The 19,789-nt window shown below is 32.5% G+C and overlaps 2 protein-coding genes across 2 annotated transcripts in view; both read right to left on the reverse strand.

The window, feature by feature from the left end:
• The window catches only part of LOC139503271 (uncharacterized), a 35,204-nt gene extending 20,341 nt beyond the window's left edge, over positions 1–14,863 (reverse strand). Inside the window, exons 1-6 of the mRNA XM_071293031.1 lie at positions 14,846–14,863; positions 12,609–12,633; positions 11,908–12,165; positions 8,910–9,293; positions 4,290–4,667; positions 2,662–3,033 (exon numbers count right to left, since the gene is read on the reverse strand). Of these exons, the coding sequence (XP_071149132.1) occupies positions 2,662–3,033; positions 4,290–4,667; positions 8,910–9,293; positions 11,908–12,165; positions 12,609–12,633; positions 14,846–14,863 (1,435 nt within the window). The remainder of the gene's footprint in view (positions 1–2,661; positions 3,034–4,289; positions 4,668–8,909; positions 9,294–11,907; positions 12,166–12,608; positions 12,634–14,845) is intronic.
• The window catches only part of LOC139502640 (epidermal growth factor receptor-like), a 346,005-nt gene that overhangs the window by 232,790 nt on the left and 93,426 nt on the right, over positions 1–19,789 (reverse strand). The window lies entirely within an intron of this gene.

Consider the following 19,789-nt stretch of genomic DNA (forward strand, 5'->3'; position numbering starts at 1 on the left):
TATTTTGCCATTTTTACCACTATACTGTACTGTATATTGTGAGTATTTATAAGGCGTTCGATCTATTCACTACGATAGAATCAGTACTGTTCAGCCCATTTTTGTTCCTGCGGACAAAGCTTCAAATAATATTGTCTTTATATGTAAATCGTATTACTACGAATATCTTGTAAAAAAATAGGTATAATGAGCACTTAGGTAATCCCACATACAAAGACATATCATTTGACAAGGATGAGATTTTAGCAAATTATAAGTCCTTCATGGCTTCAATAAACATTGCATTGAACACCAAATCGAAGGAATTATCTTGTTTATCTTGGATACCAAAGCTTCATAAATTCCATACAAACAACGGTATATTTCTGGCTCATCTTCATGTTCGACTAAAGAATTGTCCATTACATTGACTAAAATTCTGTCCGCAGTGAAAGAGGCTCTTCAGAAGTACTGTGAAACTGTTTACTCGCGTAGTAGTATTAACCATACTAGAACACACCCGCGAAATCGCGGGCATTCAGAGCGTGGTTGAAAGTATCTAAAGTGTTGTAGGAAGAATTTTGTAAAATATTTAATGACTTTAGAATTTTAGGAAAAGTATCAAAAGTCATAGGTACTTGGGGACAGGAAAAAGTTTTTTGTATCCCTCCTCCTATTTCCAAAATTCCCAATTGTTGGTTTTCTATTGATTTCATTATGAACATACATTTAGTATATTATGAACATTCAAGGCAGGAGCCTGTAATTCTGTGGTTGTCGTTTGTTTATGTGATATATATTTGTTTTTGTACACACATAAGGCCGTTAGTTTTCTCATTTGAATTGTTTCACATTGTCATTTCGTGGCCTTTTATATCTGACTATGGGTTTTGACTTTGCTCATTGTTGAAGGCCGTAAGGTGACCTATAATTTCGGTGTCATTTTGGGCTCTTATGGAAAGCTGTCTCATTGGCAATCATACCACATCTTTTTTTTTTGTAATCAATGAATTTATGTAAAGGATTTAAAGACTGGAGAATTTCAAAAAAGGTATCAAAAGTCAAAGGTACTTTGGGACAGGACAATTGTTTTTCTAGCCCGGCTCCTCCTTTCCCCCCCAAAAAATGTTCTCTATTAATTTTAATAACACATGGATAATTTTAGCGCTTAACTGTATATTATGAACATTCATAAAGGGGGGTGGTGGTGTCATAGGGTTCCTGATCCCGATATCCCGGGCTTACATGTACAAACATGAAATCCCGAGGTCCCGAATTTAATAAGAATTAAATATCCCGTCATCCCGAAATTCCGATCTTAAAAGCACCCGATCCCGACGTCCGGAAAAGGTCCTGCCCCTCTCATTCATTACTATAAAGTGTATTTTGTTTTTACTTTTAATTCTCAGTTTAATAATCGATCCACGGCGGTCATTGATATATTATACAGACAATCTCTATCTAATAAACTCTGTGACCGCCGTGGATAGTTAACTTGAAAATGATATCAGACAGAAAATACTCTTTATTCGTAGAATATGTATGTTCAAGGTATACAGAAAAACGCAAACCAGAAATCTAATATGACTTAAAATTTCGTCCAATGACGGAAACATATCCGGACGCCTTTTTTTCTCGTTTTTCTCCCAAAATAACTCAATCTGAATAACCATATGAATGGATGACAAATATGACTATCCACTGTACCTATAGGACATAGATGCATGATGATTGATTTATTGTGGAAGGAAGAGAAGCGACACCCAAAATGAGGTCTTCTCGTTTAATAGTATAGATGTGGATTCTTAAAAATTCTAAATAACCTCAAGACAATTTAAAATTTTACCACCAATCCCCATGTGAAATTGAAGAAAAAAATAAAAGAAATAATTCACAATACCTTTCAACATAAAAATGGTAGCATACGCTATATACTTTTTTTCTTTGTGATATCATAAGGCGTATTTCGTTAATAGTGACAAACAAAAAGGTTAAACATGCTACACAGAAGAACAAGCGGTCAGTATGCTGGAGTTTCTTATCGACAACATATTTGTTGAGTTAGGAGGTAGACTTTTCTAACAAATTGTCGGCATTCCTATGGCAACAAACTGTGCGCCTCTTCTTGCTGACCTCTTCTTATTTTCATATGAATCGGAGGTCTTTCAGACACTTGTCAAAAACAAGAGGATCAAATAACCAGATTATTTATTTTCCCTATCTGATATATTGATAATGTTCTTCCATAAACAATCCGAACTTTTCTGATTGGGTTTCATTAATATATCCCTTAGAACTAGAAATTAAAGAAACAACAGACACGGCTTCATCCGCCTCATTTTTAGACTTATATCTCGAATTTGACGTACACAGTCATCTCGGTACTAGAATCTTTAAAAATCGAGACGTTTTTGATTTTCAAATTATAAATTTCCTCAACCTTAGTAGCAATATACCAACTTCACCTGCATATGGGATACATATTTCTTACATTTGCTTAATCTTTAAATTTGTTTTGACAGTTCATATGATGGTTATTTGAGCAGCAATGAAGGATAATACGATATAAACATACGATTTAGCAAGGGTTTTGGGTAATATGTTTGGTAGATTGTTTTATACATGTGTCGTCTATAAATACAATTATCTGATCTATAGTATGGAACTTATAATTTGGTTTACCCCTTGCTGTTTTAGGTCCACTCTTCCCAGGCAGATACTGTTCAAACGGACAGGGATCATCTAGATTTCTACTACCATCTAATACTATTAAATATATAGCTCGATACGTCAGAAACGTTTGGTGAGTACTATAGAAAACGTCTTGTCCTCCAAAGTCCCAAATAATTACTGGCGCTATTTTCTTCTGATGCAGCTTCTTCTTTCCAACTTTCACCGATTCCCTCAGAAAGCTTTCCTTTGTCGTAGACACTTTTATCTCCGTCACATCCTTTTGAACGCCAAACATCTTCTTCAATTGTTCAATTATCCCAGGGTTTCTTACTATTTCCGTATTCATACAACTTTCTGAAAATTTTGTATCTGAATGGTGTTCTATTGTAAAGAAAAAAGAAGGATCCAAATTAAACCATATGATATTAAATAAAAAATGATTTCAGTATTATCTGTGTGTCACAAAAAGGAGATTTATTCAGTATGTATACCTTACATATGTGTATATTCTTATAAGTTAATACTATATCTCTTATTTGTCTTAACAAACGCGCATAACATAAACTGTTTTCATTCACATGACCAAAAACTGAGAATGGTTTCAATACACATACCAAAACTTGTTTTATCATTAACGTTTTGTGCCTTGTAAAATAGTTAATTTGATTTTTACCGTTAATTATAAATTCACTTGTACAGAAATATAAGGAATAAAGCATTTGGTTGGGATTAATTTTATGCTAACTTTTAGTATTTGGTTATATATATAAAATTGCTGTTAACCGTTGAAATATTCTCATTAGTATTTAATAATATGAAAGTAAAGTGTATTCAAAACCGATTAATTTTTTTAGTTATATATAACATTATTCTAAAGATGACATTTTTGTATTTATGCCGGCCAGCCTGTCGTATTGTTGTGTTGATGGTCTTATTGAACCATAATTGTCAACACTTGCTAATTGCATCTTCGAAGACGACGTTAAATATCCAAAATTCGGATGGAATGATTTATTTATCATCTTTTTTTTAACTTCGTTCCATACATGCATTTGATATTGTTATGCAACCGGTCAAATTTTTTCATTTGAAAAAAAGTAGGAGTAAAGTGTAGTTAAAACTGAACATTCAGCTATTTTACTTCGACTATTCGCCCATCGGTAATGTGATTATCGTTACCCTTGACGTCATAACTCTACTTGTTTTGTATTATTTTTACTCAGTTTATGGTTCATCATTTTTACTGAGTTTGTCTGGGCGTGGCTTTCATTAATTAATCTTGCTCTTCTGTTTTCTCCTGTTCTGTAAGGTTGGTCAATGTATCCTCATAATCACAAAAATCAACTCAATATGTAACTTTCTAATAATGTTAATCATAAACGCAATTTAGAAAATAAGACCAGATACCAATATAAGAATGAACACCATTTTAAGGTCAACTCGTATTATAATCTTTCTTCAGTGGAAAGTTGCATCTTGCATCATTGGAGACGACGTTAATCATCGTACTTTCAATCTTATTGACAACAAGTAAAGAATATTTCCATAACATGGATGCAATCATTGTAGCCTGATTTTCCTTAATATTGATAGTGCTGTTCGGATAGGGAAAAACACTATTACTTGCATAATCTTACCTGCAATAAGACATTCCACTTTATCTTTTTTATGATCAGATGGGTCACCTTGTGGAGCATTTCGTATGTTTTCACTTTTGGGATTTTCTTCAGTGGTTTCATTTGCGAAAACCGACAATGCTTCTATTGGAGAGTTTTCTGAACTCCTTCCGCTATGAGTGATGGGCTGATCAACATCATTATCGTTATTACTGTACTTGTTTGGCATTTTGTCACTCTGGTCAGGACATGGATCATATGTGACGATGTTAGAAGATTCATCATCGGTCTGTTCAACCTCAACTTCCATCAATTTCTTCTTGTTCAGCTGGAGGATGGCCGATGTATCCTTCTCTTGTCGCAATGATCTACTGATGTCAATTTCGGATAATGTAAAATCTAAACGAAAAATATTTGAATTAACTTGACTGAAATGTTAGAGTAAGGTAGCACTCCACAGTTAGGTGTGTAGTTTTGCATTTTTGCCCCTGTGGACTTTTCAAATTTGAGAGCTATTGTGCAATTAAATTAAATTTTGGATAATTGAAGATTAACATAGCCTTCCTAATTGATTTATATGAACATCAAGATTATGTAATGTATGTAATAAAGGCTGTTTTCTGTATGACAGTCCGTATTTACATATCTTTACCAAACATTGGAACGGGAATTATTGTAATGTGTTGTTTTCAACTTTTTGTCTTACGAATTTTGTGATTACATTTTACGAAAAAAATGAAGCAAAAGACGCCCGTTTTTTTCATTTGATCATTATGTAGAATAATGTCAACAGATTCTGAAAAGGTATCACTCAAAGGCATTGAAATTCTAGTTTGATAGGAATGTTACATGTTCACCCCCCCCCCCCTTTTGCAATGTTTGATGGTAAATAAATGCAGAATATTGCCATGGATACACAAAAAAGAAATTATATTTCAACCTATTAACTTTTGAAAATTAAATCTATGGAAGATACTGATTACATACATATGCACATGTATAACTAAAACAGTTAGGTTAATGTATTAGAAACTGAAAGCCATTAATAACAGATGATAAAAAATTTTGTTGTTCAATTTTAATTTTATTTTCTAACTGTGGATTGCTACCTTAGCCATTTAATAGAAAATTAGAACCGATAATCTCTATAAGACTGAACAGTTTTTTTATAGTCTATAGGTATAATGGAAATTTATAAAAAACAAATTGCTTCAAAAGTTGTATTGTATCATGCCAATATCGATGACAACGAAATCACATTATTCGGGTAAGTGGGACAGCAAGTGTTTCAGACTGAAAGGATTTTTTTTAAAACAAATAGCATTGAAGAAACGACTGTAATATTTTTTCTGCCTATTCGAAATAACATTTGAAAATGTGGTGCACACTTTAAATAACCCGCTACGCGCGTTATTCGGTGTGCAACACACTTTTTTTTCTCTTATTTCTTCATAGACAGAAAAAAAATGATACAGTCATTCCCTAAATATTGGCCAATTTTATAAATTGTTCTCCATTGGCAGTTTTATAACTTATAAGAAGGGGAATGATCCAAACAAAGGATAAATTCATACATGTAATTATAAATTAAGAATTTCTATCTTTAAAAGTACTAACTGAACTATTTTTTTTTCTTCATATAATTATTTTCAGATGAAACCTCTCACAATGTTAAGAGTTATATTCAAGTTTCCTGTTTATAATGAGTAAATATCAAATTAAGGTCAGTATGACAACAAAAATTTGGGAAAAAAACCTATTTTTACAATGTATAGATGCGATTGATGCAATGGTCGAAGTCATTTCAAGAATGTTCTCATGTTTTTCATCATTCACTCAAGAAGTCTAAGATAGTTTAGACCCTCTGTATGAGCTTCCTTTTAGAAATCAAGTGTCAACATATCATTTGGAAAATTTCTTTTGAAGCTGTTTTTGTAAAATTATTAATTTCCACTCTAAACAGGTTGAACAACACAATTGTGTATAAACATTCTACATTATTTTATAGCATGTAGTCATCGTAATCGAAAAGTAAATTCATTAGATTTGATAAAATAATCGAATGAAACCGATCACATACAAACATCAAAACAATCGATTGCACAAACATCCTTCGCATAATCGATTACTACGCGATTACATTTGTCAGCAATCGTGCCCATCTCTGGTGTTAATGCATTTTAATATATCCAAATTTCAAAACGAAAAATTAAAAAATTACGATTTGTTTCTTTCCAAAATTTGAAAGACATTTGAACTATTAAAGTTTGCTTAAGGATGTTCGCACATCTTAGTTTTGATTTTTTGCCAGATTTTCTGGATCCTCTGATTTTATCCATGTTTTGCCATAAAAAATGTATTCACTACTGTCTTTGTATATATAATAACAAATAGTTTTACAAGCCATATTTGAAAATCTTATAAAATCCTTGTTTTTTAAAAGCGGACAATGTTTCAAGTAGAAAGAATCTAGAGAGAATCATTACCCGCCAAATTTTATATGTCCTTTATCTCGAAAGCAAGCAAACGAACTCTTAATTTTTTCTGCTCTTTCAGTTTCTTTGTTTTGCAAACTATTATTTTATAAGAGTCTTTTACCAAGCTTGTTATTTTCAAAGACAGTATCGGAATCCCTAAATATTTATATCATTTTCATGATTTAAAACTTTATGGCCAGTTACTATCTTGAAATTGCTAACACCCCATCACACTAGGACCACGATACCGCTTCAATATGAGAAATTACCAAAACATTGCGCAGTTAGATCGTTCAAAGGATTTGACAAATCTTCTTGATCGGGAAGATCAGCGACTTACTTTGAACATGTCTAAAATAATTGTCGTGCAGTCGTGACAAAAACTAGTCGTATTAAAAGCTTACAACGGTCGTAGTGAGATGGGGATAGACTTGAAAGCATCGTATTTGAAACGTGCTACAATCGGAGAAGTCACTTTGACATCACCACGATATCACTGCAACTATTCTGATTACCATGAGTTATTATAAGGCTTCTTCTAAGATATTTTTGTTTTACTACTCCAGTATTTTTAGTACTTTTTGAAGACTTGATGCTTGTATCTTCAGGGCGTCAAACAGTAAAAAAAATATAAATTTGACAATATGGTTTTGTATTAATCCAAATCACTTCAGCATATGAACGTTGTTACAAAAAGAAAATGTGCAATTTAAAAAGCGCGTCTGTGCGTATATTCTCACAACTTTCACACTAGATCTCTTATTTGTCTGATCAAAATCAAGATTAAGCGTTTATAACTCTATCAAGCTTAAACACTTGTTGTAGTCGGCAAGAACAACATTTTTTTGAAATTAATTTCTACGACTTCCTTTGAGCGGCCAGATTGGATGAAATCGAGGTTAATAAAAACGGCATGTTTATTTGGAAGGAAGTAGATATATCAAAAGCTTTTTGATTGTTAAATATCATTAAATAACTATTATCTTTACCGAAAATATCACAGGTTACATTATAGACAAAAAGGCACAACAATTCACTGCAAAAGTTTATAGTACGTAAAAAGGTAAATGAGCGTTTGAAAATATTTTTTTAAAGTCTATTTATCATTCACCAAATAATTGCCCTCGTGACATGCTCGTTTTACGTCAGTAGTTGTAATAATGTAATTGTATATGAAATTTAAAATTTCAAACCATTGATAAAACCAAAAGAGAATAGTTGCACAAACGCACATAACGTAAACTGTAATATTTTCCTTCACATGACAAAAAACTGAGAATGGTTTCAGCATAATATATCATACCAATCAATACCTGATGGAATGGTAAACTTTTTTATAGCTTGTTTTATCATTATCGTTGTTAAACCTTGTTAACTAGTTAATTTGATTTTTACCGTTAATGAGAAATACACATGCACAAAAAAAAGGAATAAAGCATTTGGTTGGGATTAATTGATTTACTTTCATTATTTGGATATAAATATATAATTGCTTTTTACCGTTGAAATATTCTCATCTTTATTTGATAATATAAAAGTAAAGTGTATTCCAGATTAAATTTGTTAGTTATATGATACATTCTCAAAAGTAGACATTTATGTCGGCCAACCTGTCGTATTGTTGTCTTTACGGACTAATTGAACCATGATTTGTGGACACTTGATAATTGCGTCCTCCAAGACGACGTTAAATATCCAACGTGACTACTCTACTTGTTTTGTATTTTTGTTTAACTCAGGTTATGGTTCATCATATTTACTGAGTTTGTCTATGTCTGGCTTTCATTTGGCTTTCATAATTATTCTTGATTTGCTGTTTTTTCGTTTCCTTTAAGGTTGGTCGATGTATCCTAGTGTCGCAAAAAATCTACTTAATATGTAACTTTTAAAGAAAAAGTTAAATCTAAACGCAATTCAGAAAACCAGACCAGATACTAATAGAAGAATGAACAATATTTTAAAGTCTATTTGTACTATTATCTTCCTTCAGTGGAAAGTTGCACCGTGCATCATCATATAAATGTAGAACAGCAAACTTTCAATCTTACTGACAACTATGAAAAATACTTTCATAATATAAATGCAATAATAGTCGTATGAGTTACCGTAATATTGTAAGTGATGTTCGGACAGGACAAGACACTATTAATTGCATAAACTGTACCTGCATTAGAACATTCGACTTGATCTTTTTTACAGAAATATGGGTCACGTAGTGGAGCAATTGGTACATTTTCTTTTTTTGGATTTTCTTTAGTAGTATCATTTGAGGAAACCGACAATGCTTCTATTGGAGTGTTTTCTGAACTCATTACGCATGTTCCGCTATGAGTAATGGGTTGATCAACATCATTATCGTTATTACTGTACTTGTTTAGCATTTTGTCACTCTGGTCAGGTATAGGATCATCTTTGATGATGTAAGAATCATCATCATCGGACTGTTCCTCCACCTCCATCAAATTCATCTGGTTCAATTTGAAGCTGGCCGATGAATCCTTCTCTTGTCGCAATGATCTACTGGTGGCAATGTCTGATAATGTAAAATCTAAACGAAAAAGATTTATTTAAACCTGACTGAATTCTTAGATGAAGCCATGTGATAGAAAATTAGAACCGGTAACCTATACGAGACTGAACACCATTTTGAAGTCGATAAGTAAAATAATAATTTGTTTTGTGATTTTTCTGGTTATCACCGTTGGGGAATAGTTTCTCTGTTAAAAGAGATGTCCTTTCAATAAAACATTTTCCTGCTTTCAATTTTCAATTTTATATTTAAGTTGTTGAATGTTTACCACATGTTTTGGTAATTTATAGAATTATATATAACTTCATTTAGTATTCATATACTGAAAAATTACACTTGAATGAATGGTAGTGACTTATGGCTACATGTATTTTTACGACTGAACGTCACCTTTTGCTATAGAAATCGTATAATTACCTGAGTATAATTTGAACATTTTGAATTTTACGAATATGTAAAAAATGGTTACCTGATGAAAAAAAAACATAATAGTTATTGGAAAACTAATCATTATCGTTATACATTGACTGCACGTAGTACACTTGTATTGACTATGACAGCAATAATGACATCGTCTACGGTTTGAAGAATTTGTAAAACATGGTTCCTCAATGAAAAAAATCATAACATAACGTACGGCTCAGTCATTATCACGGTCTTAGTCAATACCACTGTCATGTGGGCAGTCCAATTATTACGAGAATGACCAGATTTTTTAATAACTCTTATATAAATATGACTGTCACATGAATTGTAAAGCAAAAACGTCCGTTGAATATTCCGTTTATGCTTCGTAAACTTATTGCAAAAATTCTCTTTTAGGGTCAATATAATAGTACGAAAAATTAGGTTGTTACCGGTATATATCACTTAAAACTAGTAAAAGTTTAAAATAGCCGATGTCTGTACTCGTCTGTTCTGATTGTTACTCGACCAGTCTGAACTGATCTGAATTTTGACCGATATTACTCAACCCCAATCCCAGCCATACTTGATTGTACTGATTTGTACTTGATCCTTATCTTTGCCATTGATTATTCGACCAGTTTGAAACAGTCTCAAACCATTCTCAGCCTGTAATCCACCAATACGTGACCAGTTCTTGACATTTTTTTTGTCAGTCTGAACCATATTGACAAAAGGTCTGAACAATACTCGACCAGTCTGAATCATTCTTGACCAAATAACCTCTACACATTTTTATTTTTAGAAAAATTAACTGTTTAGATAACTTTCAATTTAACTGACAAGACAAAAGCTTCAATAAGGGAAAGATTCTTTTAAAACAGATTTTAACCTTACATGAATATCAGAATTGTCAAATCGAGATAATTAAAGTCTACACAAAAAAAGATTTTCTTTAACCTGAAAACCACACCTGTACTTTGTTTAATAAATCCTTGTTAAAGTAATCTTGTTTGGCATACGCGATTTTTTAAACAAAACTTAATTCACCTAAATTCTCAAATAAAAAAAAAATACAAATATTACGTACAATATTTAATTGATTAAATTTGAGGTGACACCAACAAAATCGCTGAAATTGTTAAACCTTATATATCAGAAATAAATCTTTTCGCGTTTTGCTTTGGCGTAACTATATACATGTATATACCTAAAGGGATTGAAAATAAAAGAGATTATTGAAATCATTCTTATGATTAAGGGTAAACAATAAAGCTAGACAGATTTGGGCACACTCATTAAAAAGATCACCAAGGGCAGAAAATAAAAATTTAAAATAACATCCATTGAAAAATAAATTACATCCATTCCAAATTTAACAACATCCTGTAAAAACTTAAATCACTAGGTAGTTTGGATTCACTAGATAAATATTACACGAGCCTAAGAAAAACAGGGTTTCCTTTAACCTGTAAAACACACCTGTCCTGATATAATTAAACCTGTGCATTTTGTATGCCAACTCTTTAATTGTGACAAACTTAATTAATCAACCGCAACTGAGGAATTACCTTTCTAAAAGGTTTTTATCAAAGATTGCGATGAAAGTTCTGTTGTATTTAAAAAGACTTGGTTTTACAAATCAAAGGTGTCCTTTTCAAGATATATTAAGTTGCTTTATTTTTAAAATTAGCACAAAAATATCGGTTGTTAAAAGCACTTTCAAAATTGATATAGCATAATAGATATATACCTAGACCTATTTTATAAAAGGTCTAGGTTTGTTAGAACTTGGTCGGGTATGGTTCAAACTAGGTCAGGTATTATTCAGGTAAGGTCAGGAATGATTGAGACTTGGTCGATAATGGTTTAGACTATGTCGAGTATGGTTAGAACACGTATGAAATAGGTACGTACTGATCGAGTACAAGTTCAGACTGTTAAGTATGGTTCTGACTACAGTCAAGTAATATCAAGTTAATTTCAGACAATTCAGCCTGGTAAAGTAAAAATCAGTACAGTCGAGTGCAAATGATCACCATTCGAGACCTTTACTGATTTGTAGGGTAAACATTCGTTAATAAGATAAAAAGCGGTTAACCTTTTTGAGTATTATGAATATTGTGATATGAATCAATAAACATTTTTTGATGTAAAATTCTTATTCATAATCATTATTTTAACGGTTTACCCTATTAGTACTTTTATTATTCAAAGTTACGTATACCTTGTCTACCATGTAACCATGCTTCAGTTTCACGGTCGATAAAGGACAAACCATTATATAAATCTATTCCGTCTGTAGATTTTCTATTATAGGTAGGGCCTTTACCAACAAGATATCTTGCAACCGTAGTTTTGCCAACTCCCTGTTCTCCTGCTAACATAACTCGAGCTTCATAATGCTGGTATCCTTCTTCCTCCAATAAACTAGCAAATACGTTGGCCGATTTTTGGTCAAGGTCTTTAACTTCTAAGGGTAGACCTAGGAATAATCAGTCTTTTTAAACGTATGTTTCGTTTACGAATGGCAAGTACATATTGAATGAACGTGTATTCAAATATGTAATTAAATGTTATGTTTACAAATAATATAACGATTTAAAATATGAGACACATTTATAACATGAAACAACCAATAGTTGATTTGCCAAATGCACGAATATGTGATATTTTAGTATAAGATAATCGCAAATAAAGTATAGACAATCACATAAAAGCAACTAAAAAATATGAATGTACCTCAGCACCAAAGTTCATCAAATTGTATCGCAATGAAATTGTCTAAAGAATCAATATAAAGTCGGACAGTTTTCACCACAAACAATGGTTATGTGTCAACTGAAACAGTGTTGGAAGTCATTATAATCAATGATTAAAACCAATGCCAAGATCTAAACCAAAACAGTTTTTCAAGTGACAACTTACCCAACTGCCAAAAATTCTCATACTCCTAGAAAATATAGATTAAGGTTTTTTCATTTGGTACAATTGAAAAGTTGAATAAACAAGAACAACAATAAAAAAAAGTGAAAGAAAAACATACAAAACAAAATTAACATTAATTTTGTTAAACAAAAATTATATAAAACAAACATTAGTTATGCCTTCTCGATACAATTTGTTTACTATATTTTGTTTAGATATAAGTTTGAAGCTAAAGGACAAGAACCTATTTGTTGATTTTGAATTGTATTGTCTTCAGTTATTTCGCTATTAATGTAGAGGGTATTTTATAATTAAACAACAAATTATCTAAACGCATTAATAGTTTGAAAATTGAATCAGGTGTTCCCTAAGTTTCGTGGACATTTCATTAGTTTTAAAATCAATATTTGAATATTGACGAAAATGGTATTTGGAAATCACATACAAATACATCATTTTTAAGGAACAGTTAAGGTGGCTCGGCCCTTTACCAATGCGCATATTTTAACGCATGTTTCTTACGACGAGTGCCTTGGAAACGGTCGCTTTAAGGGGTCTTCTCAAAAATAGCTTTGACGACCTTGGAACGCGGGCGTGTATGAAAGCACCCTTGACGATGTAAACAAGTGACGCTATATATATTAAACGTTCTTCAAAACAGGAAATACGAACGGTCAGAAATTCACAGTGCTTTCTTCATTTTTCGCATAAAAGTTTAAAAGGAGAAAAATATACATGATTTAAGCATAACATTAAAAAAAAGAATATATAAATACTGACAAAGTCACATGTATGACGTCGACGGTATTTGAATTTGGTGCCGCTTCGCTCCCAAAACGCATTCTCATCTTACACGGTCGCCTATTGGGTCCGTTCGTACCATATTTTGAATTCACTTAAATACCAGTTGAATTAAATGATGTCGTGGATATTTATTTTTGAAAATGTTTTGCCAATGACGCAATGATTAACTGTAAACAAATGATAGCGATGTAAACAACTTCATGTCATCGTACAGCTTTCAAAAACAGGTAAACTTGTGACCCGTATCAGAGACATATATGTGTATATATGATCATATATGTCTCTGCCCGTATAGTATGGTTTAAAACATCGGGGCGGGTTTGTTATCATGATATAATCCGTTTGGCGTTTTATAACAGTTTGTTTCTGTCATAAATATATTTAAAACTTGAAATATCTTTATTTCCAAGTATTTTTAGGAGTTTATTCCCGAGTATGCGATATATTTTTCCACTGCAAAATTTTGATAATTATAGTTATACCAAAACAAATTTGAACATGTCAATTTTCTAACAGACTTAATACTTAACATTTTCATTTAAAGATATGTTTACCTGCACGAAAATCATCTGATAATTTTTCTCGTATCACAATTCCATGATTTCCGGAACACTAGACTTAGTCCTATAATCTAAGACATCGGGACCAATGTTTTCTATTTTTATGATACTTTTCTATTACTTATTTTGTGAATTGTTATTTTGTTGATTTGCAATTTTCTGTTGTATCTATCAATATGTCAACCGAGTTCATATTAAAAAAAAATAAAAAAATATCAGCATTAAAACTAAAATAATTGAATCAGAGCACTGAATGTTATTAAAATAGACTAATGGATCCAGCAACGATCAATCGGGCGGATCCAGCCATTTTAAAAGGGGGTTCCCAACCCAGGACAAAAAGGGGGTGTTCCAACTATATTTCCCCATTCAAAGGCATTGATCGTCCAAAAAAGGGGGGAACCCGGAACCCTCCCCCTGGATCCATCACTGTCAAAAGTAACCGGGACTGGCCTAGTATTCCGACCTTATATATCGGTCTATGATATAATTCCTAAATACTGCATGCTTTGCGGAGAACCGCAAAATTTTTGGTTTCACCATGTCGGGATTTTGCTAGGACATACACCCGCATCGTGCCGGGCAGTCTCAAACACTACTAAAGACTTTATATATAAAAAAAATCTATACTACTACTAGGTTCAGGAAAAGTTTGGATTGTAATTTAAAAGCTACTCCCTGAAGAACGCTATATTAGCCGGTGATGTTGGCAAACTTTAACTTTAATCTTAATTTTTGAAATGCTTTTTTAAAAGGTAAGCTAATAAGGAAAGTTCTTGATTAAAACAAATGATCACAAATATAGTTGAGTGATGTCAATGCGGCAAAAAATGTGAATGACAATTTTGTTTGTGAACACTGATTTGATCTTACCGTGGCAAAGAAATGCATAACTAATCATCGATCTATGCGTGATGATAAAAGGAGATAATGTTTTTTTTTATTTATAATATTGAATTTTAAATATGAACTTTGGTGGATAGTTGTTTCATTGGCAATCATACCACATCTGCTTATTTTCATATCGTATGGTTAACATAGAAATATGACTAGTCTGACAGATGACCCCTTGATTATACAGGGTGTTCAAACAGCTGGATGTATACATACGAAGCCTCGTAGGGTAAAAAGGGGGAATTTTGCCTACACATGCACCAAGCGTAATTGTCCATTCGTTTTTTTTTTTGTTTTTTTTTTATGGCAGTCCATATATCTAGCTCCCGTCTTACTTTGCATAACTTTCATAATTGATACTTATCTGCATGTTCTCATCCGTATTATGCTTGAAATACTTGCCAGTGATCATTCAGTATGCACAACTTTAATTTTCATTATGTGCAGTCATATAAAAAAAACGTAATTTCTGGGACTTTTATTTGTTTGACTATGTTGTATATCAGTTTATAGTAATTGTTGAAGTCCGTACGGGGACATAATTGTTATCCTCTATGTAAATTGGTCTTTGGTGAAGAGTTGCCTCATAAACAATGACACCCCATCTTCCTATTTTTATACCCTACACAAGGAAGTGGCGCAGGGTATAACATTTTTGACACATCCGTCCGTCCATCAGCCAGTCTATCAGTCCTGTTTCTTGTCATCACAATTCCTCTCAAACCGCCCAACAAAATTTCAGGAAACCTTTTTAGATAATAAGGACATACTATGCAGATGTGCATATCGACAGGAAATTATGATTCAAACTTTTTCTAGGAGTTATGCCCCTTTGAACTTATTTGCTTCAATATACTACTGCAAGTTTGTCATCGCATCTCCTCTCAAACCGCACAATAGAATTTTATGAAACCTTTTTAGATAAGGACATACTATTTAGATATACATATTTTTTTTCTAGGAGTTAGGCCCCTTTGAACCTATTTGCTTCAATATACTACTGCAACAGTTTGTCACTGCATCTCCTCTCAAACTGTACAACACAATTTCATAAAACCTTTTTAGAAAATAAGGACATACCATGTAGATGTGCATATCGATAGGAAATTACGAATTATGTTTCTAGGAGTTATGCCCCTTTGAACTTATTTGCTGCAGTATAAAACTGCAAACAGCTTGTCATCGAAACTCCTCTGAAACCACACAACAGAATTTCATGAAACTTTGTAGATAATAAGGACATACTATGTAGATGTGCATATCGACAGGAAATTATCGTGATTTAATTTTTTTTTCTTAGTTATTTTATTTCTCTAGTGGCAATGTTGGGACTGACTGCCAAAGCGGGGCTGGCTTCAGTTATTTGCAATATAATCCACCAATGAGCCCCCACCCTATGTCGGACTCTGTAACAATCATCCCATCAACCAAATATTTTGAAACATATTTAGAATTCAAGAAACAGACAAGTCCATGAAAATGAGGTTAAGTTCAGATAAACCCTGCAAGACAGACATATTTGTTATTCATTTATTATTTTGTACATAAATCACCCATTAGTTTATGCAGAATATGTTTTACTCATTATTGAAGTCCATATGGTGACCTACAGGTATAGTTATTTCTGTGTTATTTGGTCTGTTGTGTCTCATTTACAATCATATCACATCCTCTCATTTGATATTTTAATTTGTGATAAGAAATTTAATAATCATTTCATACACCAAATATACATGAAGATGACCTATTGATTACACAATATTGACTACTACATGTACCTATTAGTATTTATTATTTTTGAGTATATGTCCGACATGCTGACGACGGACAGTCAATGGTATACCATAATATGTCCTGAAAACTGGTGTTACAAAAAAGGCTCAACTAAATCAAATTTTGAAACGTGATTGATTTTATTCCTCTAATATCTATGAGATCAAATTTATAAAACATCTATTAATATAATTAATTTCAATGTACTAGTATACATATATGTAAGAATTGTTTCCATTTATACATCATGTACATGTACAATCATTAGCTGATCAGCTCTATATTTTCTTTATTTTTATTCTCCTTCACTGGTTTATTTATAAGAGTAGACTCATATATATGATCTGTATTCATCATTGGGACAGGTAGCTATATATATAGGTGAGGTAGGTCCTTTTGATTTGATTTTTTTAAAGGATTTTGACAGCACTAAAGCATATACATGTAGTTCCAATTTATAGTTGATCTTAGCTTCTTAAGTGGATTGTGGCAACATATATTGCATATATACATGTAGAATGTTGTTCTTAAGTTTCAGCACTTTACGCATAGTTTCCGGTTGCAAGACTAGAATATGATACTGGCTTCTCATGAAATTCTGTCAGTACTTTGCCAATAGTTTCCAAGTAAAGTTGAACATTCCAAGCTCACTCCTTCCATTTGCAATGTACTTGTACAAATGTACTTGCAGCCTGAAATTAAATATCAGAGTAATTCTGTCAGAAAATCAACAATTATTGACATTCAAAAGCATATAGATGTAGACTAGTTCATAATGGTAATGTGTCCATGGGACACAGATGAGCAGCCGCTTGCATATAAAGGATGAAAAGGGAGACACCACCCAAATTTGTACTTGATCTGAGTGTTGTTGTAGTAAGCATTGCATATAAGTTTCAGAACATTTGGATGAAGCAAACTTGTGTTAAAGAAAGGAACAAAATTTCAGCATTTTTTTTAATTTGTAAAGGGGCATAACTCTAGAAAAGTAAAAGCGACCCCACCAAAAATTCAAACTTCATGTGTGTTTGTTGGTACATTGAATGTAGTAAGCATATATATATGCATTAATTGTGTATTAGTTTCATAACGTTGGTAGAGGCAAACTGAAGTTGGAGAACAGAAACCGAATTTGGGAGGTACATGCAAGTTTGATAAGACTGACAATGCAAGGGTAACCTTAAAAGAACTGAAATTGTCTAAATTAATATGTGTTTCTTTGATAATAGGTTTGTTTTCATTTATTTTTGTTTTCCCTTGAGAAAACATAAAATATTTTTTTATAATTTAATTTGGTTGAATATACATGTATATCGAATTTCTGAACAGAAAATAATGAAAATGAGACACAAAAAAAATATAACCAAAAAATAAACCTGTGATAATACTGCTTCTATTGGTACCAGGATGCTTAAAATCAATCCAAAATATTTTTTTTGGGAAAAAATGTATACACCTATAGTTGTTTTAATGTCTGTGTCATTTTGGTCTTTTGTGGATAGTTGTCTCATTGGCAATCGTACCACATCTTCTTTTTTATATTATATACAATATATATGAACAGCTAAAAATCTCAAGTGACAAATACTTATGGCCACACTCTGTACATGTTTAACCCTGATACTTCTATTACTAGACCTTAAGACATTTTTGTATACCTAACAGAATTAGGGGGGGGGGGGGGGGGGTTATTGGTAAACAAATTGTGATTGATAAAGATGAATCCTTCGTTTACCTCCTACTGTAGGGTTTATCATTTACAAATTAGGCCAATTATGTCATATTCTCAAGAAAATAAAGAAGTCAATCAAACCCCAGACCTTAATAGAGGGGTGGACAGGGGTAAGGAGACAGGGGAATGAGGGATCAGGGAAAAGGGGGTATCTTTGAAATATATTTTGTCTTGGGGCAAGGAGATGGAAGAATTGAAGTAAAAAGGAGGGGGGGTTAGAGTAAAACGGGAAGGGAAATATAGTTGGGGTCAAGGAGTAGAAACTGTCCCGATGGAAGTTATGGGGTACCCCACATACATATGACCCTAGTCCGAGATTTCTCTGACGTCCAACGGCTGTTTTGCCAGACAAGCTGGGGCTAATCTCGGACTAATATGAACCTAACTTGGCTACGAAATAAGTTATTAAAAATGATGATTAAAAAAGACTAATTCATTGACACTAACCATTGCTAACGGTAGCGTAAAAATGACAGTAGATGTCATCCCTTCCTCTTCGGCCGTTTGCACACGGATATTTTGCAAAACTGGCCAGACATGTTTACAACTTGTCTGTAAAAGGTAAAATAAACACATAAATAAGATACCAGCTATAACGATCTATAATATTAAACATGGAACAGAAATTGAGCCCGTGCAAGGTTTCAGCCGCAGTAATTTTCAACAGTAGCGAGTATTTTGAGACAACCCCCAAGTTTGTATTTTTCGTTATACTGATAACATTTGGCTGCCTAATATATCGAAATCTATGTTTTCTTATGTAATAACTCTACCTTCATCGTTGCATATTCGCCACAATGTCTGTTATGCATATACATGGTCGTATTCATCAATATAGTATGCTGCTCGGCAATGGCGACCTTGAAATTCCTCTGGTCCGACAATGGCGCCAAATTAGAGGGAAGCAACTCGCGCCAGACAAAATTACCGTATTTCACCAAAATAATCAAAATTTCACTTTTTGATAACAAACTGTAATACGATAACCACATTTATATTCAGCAATCGTTTATTGATATAATTACAAACATTATTTTATTAAAGCCATCAATAAAGACTTCACAATTAAGTAATTAATGGAGTGCAATGAAATCAGACCTTATGGGGTAGAGGGGTTAAACAAAAGCTCGTAACTTTTTTAAAAGCCTGGTGACCCCCATTTTATTTTACCTGAAAATGTTCGAAAAGTTCATAGCTTTGACATATCTGTTTTTAAAAAAAATCTACCGGGGAAATTTTACGAAAAATCGATTAAACCAATATTTTTTGCCTTAAACTAAAATTAGAAAATGCAAAATTTAGACATTAATCTGAAAATAAAAGGATTTTTAAGTCAAAAACAACCAAGGGAAAGGTTTACATTTCAAATTCTAATGTTTTTTCACATAAAAATCATACTGACTTGGTTTTAAAAGTCT

This window comes from Mytilus edulis, chromosome 14 (genome assembly GCF_963676685.1).
Source record: "Mytilus edulis chromosome 14, xbMytEdul2.2, whole genome shotgun sequence".
NCBI lineage: Eukaryota > Metazoa > Mollusca > Bivalvia > Mytilida > Mytilidae > Mytilus > Mytilus edulis.